Source organism: Scyliorhinus torazame, chromosome 16 (assembly GCF_047496885.1).
Source record: "Scyliorhinus torazame isolate Kashiwa2021f chromosome 16, sScyTor2.1, whole genome shotgun sequence".
Classification (NCBI taxonomy): Eukaryota; Metazoa; Chordata; class Chondrichthyes; order Carcharhiniformes; family Scyliorhinidae; genus Scyliorhinus; species Scyliorhinus torazame.
The window spans coordinates 98,798,388-98,807,351 of record NC_092722.1 but is presented as its reverse complement, the minus strand read 5'-3'; the positions used below and the strand labels follow the sequence as shown (position 1 = coordinate 98,807,351).

General features: G+C 44.8%; 1 protein-coding gene across 2 annotated transcripts in view; it reads right to left on the bottom strand.

The window, feature by feature from the left end:
* Positions 1–1,277: 1,277 nt before the first annotated feature.
* Positions 1,278–8,964, bottom strand: part of dna2 (DNA replication helicase/nuclease 2) — a 180,869-nt gene continuing 173,182 nt past the window's right edge. For both annotated transcript variants that reach the window (XM_072478779.1, XM_072478780.1), the window contains 3 exons: positions 4,971–5,156; positions 3,599–3,745; positions 1,278–2,446 (listed from right to left, as the gene is read on the bottom strand). In XM_072478779.1, the coding sequence (XP_072334880.1) occupies positions 2,372–2,446; positions 3,599–3,745; positions 4,971–5,156 (408 nt within the window). In that variant the 3' untranslated portion in view covers positions 1,278–2,371. The remainder of the gene's footprint in view (positions 2,447–3,598; positions 3,746–4,970; positions 5,157–8,964) is intronic.

Sequence of the window (8,964 nt, the reverse complement as noted above, 5' to 3'; positions counted from 1 at the left end):
CCTCCTTCTGCACTGTAAATTCAATGATAATCTATGATCAATCTAGGACAAAGGTTCAGCACAACATCGTGGGCCGAAGGGCCTGTTCTGTGCTGTATTTTTCTATGTTTTTTTATGTAAGCAAGGGATGATAAGTTCTCTGGGGGTTGGGGGCTAAGCAGGGTGAAAGAGATTAGAAAAGCCATGATCTTATTAACTGAAGGAGCAGGTGCAAGGGGCCAAAAGGCATCCTCCTGCTCCTTGTTTGTATGTTCACTTTCCACATGCAACAGATCACCCTCCGCTATCTCCACCACCTCCAGCCCTCCTCCACTTTCAGCATTTCAAAGTGTCTGTTCCCTCCACAACATGATCCACTCTTCCATCACCCCATTCCCTTCTATGCTAGCACAGCAGATGCAACACCTGCCTTTTCACCTTCTGCTTCCCACTATTCAAGATCCAAAACACACTTCCCAGATGAAACTGCAGTTCACTTTTAGTTCTTCCAACATGACACATTATATTCACCGTTCACTATATTTTTCTATACTGGAGACTAAACACAAGTTATGTTAACTGTTTTTCTCTCCCCAGATGCTGCAAGACCTGTATTTCCAGCATCTGCAGTATTTTGCTCTTTGTTGAAATAAATACTCACAAATAATATCTGAAAAAGGGAAAATTTCAAGAATATGGGTGCTGGTGGCAAGGCTGGCATTTATTACTTATCCAAGGTTTCCCTAAGCAACCACTGAAGTTTGTGTGGTGAAAGTCTGTCACAGTGGCATTAGGTAGGACTTCCTAGATTTTGACCAAACGATGATGAAGGAACGGCAGTATATGTGAGAGACACGATAGTGTGTAACTTTGAAATAATTGTATTCCCATGAACCTGCTGCCCTTATCCTCCAGGTGGTGAAAGTTGCGAGTTTGGTAGGTAAATTTGAAGAAGCCTTTTGAGCTGCTGCAGTGCACCTTGTACTTTGCACACAATGCAGCTGCACCGATCCCAGTGGTGGAAAGAGTGCTGAGCAAATGGTCTGTTTTGTCTGAAATGCTTTGTAACGTTTAAGTGTCTTGCACCTATCCATACAAGCATATTTCATCAGGTTCTCGACTTGTGCCTTGGTGAAGAAAAGGTTCTGCGTAAAAAAGTTCTTCATGTCTCCTCTACATCTTCTGCCACTTACCTTGAATCTATGTCCCCTGGTTCTCGCATTCTCCACCAAGAGAAACTATTTTATCCTGTCCACTATTTTGTTACACAATGTAGAAATGAAAACTGACCATTTAAATTTTTCTAACAGCTTTTTATTGAAATTATAGTGCAGCTGCAGCATCAACTTGTGTTAAAACAATTAAGTCAGCAGGTATGGTGGTATTTAATGGACAGGGAATTATTTAACCGGCAATTAGTTCACAACTTGTTTGGGAAGTCTTATGTGCAGCAGTACCCCTGACTTCAGGGTAACAGAAATAGTGTTCCACACTCCACCAGCCGTACAGCTTCCCATTCCGGTGTAACTCCTCTTCTACCCCCCGCATACGACAAGGATTTAATACACCTTATGTCCACTAAAGGGACTGCACTGGCTTTGAAGGGTGGCCATTCAGTGAGGGACAAAATGATTATGTTGTGCAGACTGGTGTATAGTTTGAATATACGTGAGTTGAGTGAAATCTACTCGAGACAGCTCATTCCCCTTTAAGCTCTGTAACAACTACCTTAACAACTAAAATTAGTTATCAAATTTGTTTGAAATCTTTCAAACTTATAATTAGGGAAGGATGTTACATTGCGTTACCACATGGTTTGGGGAATGTTACACCATGTTAGGATACAGTTTGAGGGGATATTACAATATTGTTACAGCAAGGTACAGATTGAGGGTATTACACATTTCATATAATATGTTTGGGTGTTCCACATCAATATGATGTAGCTCAGAGTATTACATTAATACTGTGCAATTTGATTGGAGAGATGGGTGTGTGGTTATAGATTAATACCATGCAGTTTGAGGCTGTGCCACATGTTAATATGATATAGTTTGGGGTGTCAGTGTTATCATTCAGATTGGGCAGATTTGAAGTAAAATAACTCTGAACTTAAGTCCAGTTAATTTTAAATGACCCGTGTAGTGATTTTACATGTTGAATATCTAAGTCAAGTTAAACGAATTCAAACCTATTCAGAATTGACCAAACAACTGGTCAATTATTTTGAACTTGTACTTTAGAGGTAATAAATCCAACTGCATGACAGACAGAAGTTAGACCAGAGCAGCAGTGCATAACCGGGAGGTAGATAGACGTTCAGCTGAGACGCAAGTACATGCTTGCCATCGACGTATAGCACCAAGCAGCAGCTCTCCCACATTCATATCACTCAGGAGGATGAATGCACTGACTTCACAGCAGTGATTGCTGTGATTCTGTGCGCTGCAGGGGGGAGATCAATGATGTAAAGCTAGTTAAGGAAAAGGAAGAAACGTCAGAGCCCTGGCACTGTGGAGAGATTGAAATTTATAGAATCACTCAGCTGTTAACTGAAATTAGCAACACGTGATGAATAAGGCTCCCTGTGCATGAAGACAGTATTTTTCACGGCGTGTCCAGGCTTGAAATACAATCCTATGCACAGGCACAGTCATCCACCCAGGACCTGTGTTCATCCCACAGCATCCTTAGTGGACTCTTAGCACCCATGGAGATTACCTGCTAAAGGACTTGAGGGAGTACTTGGATGAAGGGGTGGCAATGTAATTTGAACCACAAATTTATCATTAAACAACAACATAAAAGCACACCAGTATCTTCTCCCAGCTGGGTAATAAATTATCTCAATTTAACAAAATACCCCCAAGAAATTGCAGGAGGCAGATGCCCAGCACCCATATCCTGGATGGCCCATCTGTGGGACAGCTGAATGTCCAACAACCTCCATCCCTGTCCATGTAGGCATGTTGCAGATCCAATTTAATGTGGGAGTGAGCAAATGCATTCAAGAGTGGAAGAGACAGAATGATGTGGAGAAACAAATACTAAGTTGTGGTCCAGAAAAATAACTCTTTGAAAGTACAGACGTGATATAAAAGAGCCAGCAATATTTTTGGCTTTATAAATAGGGACAAAGAGTAAAGAACAAAGAGATTGTACAAGGCAAAGAGTTAGAGGACTGCACAGTTTTAAATGCCTTATAGTAAAAAGGGTATTATTAAAGATATAGACATGTAAACCATAGATTCACCATAATGATAACAAGGATGAAATGTTAGGCATGTGGAGATAAACGTAAGAGCATCCTTGGAGCCACAAGTGAGAAAGCCACAACCCGATATCTGCGCCTCCTACGACACAAATGTGGCATTTTACATTTCATGGACTAGCAATGTCAGTTACCTGTCTGGGTGAGATTACTTTTAAACAATTATGGAGCCCATGAGAAAGTGCAATGAGACTATCCAAGACATTCACAGAGGCTCTTAAGACAGTTATAGGTGATTCTGTCTCATCAGTCTGAATTGCTCTGAGCCCTGTTCCTAGATGTCCAACCCATTACCTTCAATACTTGATTCCTTTATTCTAATAATACGTCATCGCTTGTAAAGGATATCATTTCTTCAGTCTTTAAGTGATCGAGTAATTTTTTAAGAGGAGCATATTGACATAGCATTGACATACATCCCATCATTACCAGCTTGTGCTTGGGTCGAGTCAGGGCTACATTGAGTCTTCGCCAGTCCTTCAGTAACTCTCCAAGCTGTTAAGAAAGTTCAGTGCAGTTATCACCTTTGACATAACATCCAATTCATTGTGGAAATACCAACTACAGCAGATGCAGTTTCAGATGTGTTTCATTCCCAATTATGTATTTTAATTATTAGAATGATTTCTTGCTCAGCTTTGAAGAGAAGTCGAACGACACATCACATTCACAATGCCTAGTCCTGTCCACTTTTCCGATGATGGTTACATGAAGTGCAGCAAAGGTGGCGCAGTGTTTACCATTGCTGCCTCACAGCGCCGAGATCCCAGGTTTGATCCCGGCTCTGGGTCACTGACTGTGGAGTTTGAACATTCTCCCCGTGTTTCGTGGGTTTCGCCCCCACAACCCAAAGATGTGCACGGTAGGTGGAATGGCCATGCTAAATTGCCCCTTAATTGGAAAAAAATGAATTGGGTACTCTAAATTGTTTTTAAAAAGATGATGGTTACATGCCCTCTACACTCAATTTCCAGCCCTTGGTAGGGTGGCTGAACTGATCACCCTAAAGCCTATGATAGGACAACGAAAATGAGATTGAGGTGTTTGATGATGCTTCTCTCAATCTAACCAGTAACCAACCTCCGATTTTAGTCCTCCTCAATCCACTGATTTATTTTCCCCTCACTTTCTTTTTATCCTACTTCCCGATCACTGAATCAACCCGCAAGAAGGTTGATTTCCTCCTCTATGCCTTTGTTCGAGAATTATTAAGTTTTGACAAAGTGTGGATATCGAAGGTTTGATAGTGCTGGCCAAATTTAGGGTGGCTTCACAGACATTTGCAACAGCCTTTTGCTTCAGAATATATGAAACAGGGGCAGCATGGTGGGAGCGGTTAGCACTGCTGCGTCATGGCATTGAGGATCCGGGTTCGATCCCGCCCCCGAGTAACTATCCCTGTGGAGTTTGCACATTCACCCTGTGTCTGCGTGGGTCTTACCCTCACAACCCAAAGATGTGCAGGGTAGGTGGATTGGTCCGCTAAATTGCCCCTTAATTGGAAAAAAAAGAATTGGGTACTCTAAATTTATTTAAAAAGAGACTAAAGTTTGATATAAAAGATTCCTGTTTGTCAGTGGAATTAATTCTGGGGGTGAAGTAACCTTTCCTCACAGTTTACAAATTGAAAAATTATTGGGGTTTCTCATCCAGTTTCCTAACATACATTGGAGTCTCGCCCGGGATCCTAATACACAGTAACAGGTAGCGATTCACTTACCTTTCCATCACTGTTACTCCGAACAAAGGACACAATGATAACACTTTTGTCTCTCCCCTGGTATTTGTCCACCGTATTGACTTCAACAGCACTGAAGGCTTTGTCCTGCATCAGCACAGCTGAGATTGCTTTCAGTTGCTGTCTGTATGGTGCAATAATCCCAATGTTACAGGGCTTGCATCCAACCTGTGTACAAAACAAACCCAACAGTCCAGGTCAGTCACAGAAACATCAGCCACAGTTTTCTTCCCATTTTTGGAAAGCTGCCGTACCTATTGCCACTTCACTAAACTAACTTTGTCAATGAAGTAACACAGCAATTTAGAGCATTAGGTTATTTCTGAAGTGTTAAAACATTTGAATCGTATTACACCATTTAAAGAGTACTGAATTAACATTTGTATCAGAATCATAGCATCCCTACAGTGCAATGGGAATAGAGGGATACGGACCCAGGAAGTGTAGAAGATTGTAGTTTAGTCGGGCAGCATGGTCGGCACGAGCTTGGAGGGCCGAAGGGCCTGTTCCTGTGCTGTACATTTCTTTGTTTGTTTGCAGGAGGCCGTTCGGCCCATCGAATCTGCACCAACCCTTCGAAAGACCACCCTGCCCAGGCACATTCCCCCGACCTATCCCTGCAACAGCCACCTAACCGTTGGGACACTTGGGGGCAATTTAGCATGGCAAATCCACCTAAGACTGTGGCAGGAAACCGAAATACCCGGAGGAAACACATGCAGACATGGCGAGAACATGCAAACTCCACAGTTACCCAAGGCTGGAATCAAACCAAGGTCTCTGGCACTGTGTGCTACCTTGAAATGAAAATCGCTTCTCGTCACAAGTAGGCTTCAATTAAGTTACTGTGAAAAGCCTCTAGTCGCCACATTCCGGCGTCAGTTCGGGGAGGCTAGTACGGGAATTGAACCATGCTGCTGGCCTGCCTTGGTCTGCTTTAAAAGCCAGCTATTTAGCCCAGTGTGCTCAACCAGCCCCTAAGTTGCCACCCTCTCAGTTGTTTCTGTATTCTTGTCAAAAGATCTTGGCTTAAGTTCCACTGCAGAGTCTTGAGTATATCATCAAAGCCGATACTTCAACGCAATACGGAGGGGAACCCTGCGCTGTCAGAGGGGCAGACCTTCAATCAACAACACTAATCACATTTTTGTTTCTGGGAGCTTGCAAATTTGCAGCCATCTGTCTACATTGCAACAGCAACTACAGTTCAATGGCTGTAAAGTCCTGAGGACATGAAAGCTAAATGGTTTTTTTTTTTTTAAATTTAGGGTACACAATTATTTGTTTTTTCCAATTAAGGGGCAATTTAGCGTGGCCAATCCACCTAACCTGCACATCTTTGGGTTGTGGGGGTGAAACCCACACAGACATGGGGAGAATGTGCAAACTCCACACGGACAGTGACTCAGGGCCGGGATTCAAACCCGGATCCTCAGCGCCACAATCCCAGTGCTAACCACTGCGCCACATGCCACCCTGGTAAATGGGTTCTGGACAGCCTTCTTTGAGGTAATGTCCAAGGTTGACGGTGTCCTTAACTCTTTCATTCCGAGGCTCACCTGATGGATCGGCTGGAGCAGCAACTGGAAGCACTGAGGAGCACACAATTGGCTGAAATGGTTGTAGATAATAGCTACAGAGATGTGGTCACACACAAGTTACTGGAAGATAGATGGGCAACCGCCAGACAAGGTAGGCAGACAGTGCAGGGGTGCCCAATGGATGTCCCCCTATATAACAAGTATGCCATTTTGGATGCCGATAAGGGGGAAGATCCATCAGGAGACAGCAGCAGTAGTGACCAGAGTGAAGGCACCATGTTTAGCCATGCTGCACAGACAGGGGGTACAAAGCGTAGCAAAGCAATAGTGGTATGGGATTCAATAGTAATGGCACAGATAGGCGCTTCAGTGGTCACAAAAGGGTCTCCAGGATGGTAGTTTGCCTCATTGGTGTCAGGGTCCTGGATGTATCGGAGTGGGTACAAAGTATCCTAAAATGGGAGGGAAATCGGTCATTGTCCACATTGGCACGAATGACTTAGGTAGAAAGAGTAGCAAAGTACTGCAATGACAATTTAGGGAGTTAGGTAGAAGATTAAAAAGCAGGGCCTCTCGGGTAGTAATCTCAGGATTACTCCCCGTGCCGGCAAGGCTAGCAACAGGATATAGTGCAGCTGAACAAGTGGCTAAAAAACTGGTGCAGAAGGAAGGGCTTCAGTTTTTTTGATCATTGGGATGTCTTCCAGGGATGGTGGGACCTGTACAAGAAGGACGGATTACACCTGAACTGGAGAGACACCAATATCCTGGCTGGGAGGTTTGCTAGTATGGGTCGGGTGGGTTTATACTAATGTTGCAGGGGGTTGGGAATCAGAACAGTAAGCCAGCAAGTGTAGAGACTGGGGATGAGCATGGTACCAGGGCCAGGCTGGCTCAGAGGAAGGCAAGCTGGGGGAAGTTGAACTCAGCCTGGGGGTCTGGAGTGTATCTGCTTCAATGCACGGAATATAACAGGTAAGACAGATGAACTTAGAGCCTGGACTCATGCACAGAACCTGGATGTGGTTACGGTAACAGAGACTTGGTTAAAAAAAAAGACAGGACTGGCAGCTAAATATTCCCGGATATAGGTGTTTTAGGCGAGACAGAGGGGGAAGGTAAAAGAGGTGGGGGGAATTGCAATACTGGTTAGAGAACATATTACAGCAGTACAGTGGGAGGACACCTTGCAAGAATCAAGTAATGAGGCACTGTGGGTAGAACTCAGAAACAGGAAGGAAGCAGTCACTCCCAACAGCCCACGGTAAGTTGAAGAACAATTATGTAAGCAGATTCTGGATCTATGTAGAAATAATAGGGTTGTTGTAGTGGGAGACTTTAATTTTCCTCATATTGACTGGAAATTCCTTAGAGCTAGGGGTCTGGATGGTGAGGAATTTGTTAAGTGTGTCCAGGACAGTGTTTTGGAGCATTATGTGGATAGTCCGACTAGAGAGAGGGCTATACTGAACCGAGTACTAGGGAACGAGCCCGGCCAGGACATTAAGGTTGCAGTGTGGGAACATGTGGCGAACAGTGACCACAATTTCATAAGCTTTCGGATATTCATGGAAAAGGACGAGTGTTGTCCTAGGGTTAAGGTGTTAAATTGGGGGAAGGCTAACTACAACCAGATTAGGCAGGATTTGGAGGCTGTTGTTTGGGAGAGGCTGTTTGAGGGTAAATCCACATTTGGCATGTGGAAGTCCAAGGAGCAGTTGATGGGAGTGCAGGACAGGCATGTGGTGAAACGGAACGGCAGGATTGAAGAACCGTGGCTGACCAGGGAAATTGAGAGTCTAGTCAAAAGAAACGGATGCATAAGTGGGAACGCGCACGCACGCACGCACGCACACACACACGCACGCGCACACACACACACACACGCACACACACACACACGCACGCACGCGCACACACACACGCGCACACACACACGCGCACACACACACACACGCACACTTAAAAGTGGCGGCACAGGTGGAAATGGTGGTAAAGAAGACGGGGTATCGAGTACATAAGCTTGCAACTTATGTTACAGGTGTATAGAACGCTGGTTAGGGACTTCCCACTTCCGGTTGCGGCTATGCCTAGGTAGGTCGCACATTTGGCAGCTCCCGCCGGGAACGGACTTTTGGGCTCTTCAGAGGGGCCCCAACGGCAGTTGTTCGACGGCTTCCAGTGTGGGAAGGTGACAGCAAGGTCCCCCCGACATTATATGGATTGGACCAGGAGTGGAGCGGCTAAAAGTGATCCTGGTGCAGCGAAAAGTGCGAGGGAGGAAAAGCAAGATGGCGGCGGGTGGAGACCAAGCAGCGTGGTCACAGGAGTTTCTTAAACGCTGCTTGGAGGAGCTGAAGACAGAAATGCTGGCGCCAATGAAGGCCCAATTGAGAAGCTTGTGGAGACCCAGAAGGCCCAAGGGACGGCGATCT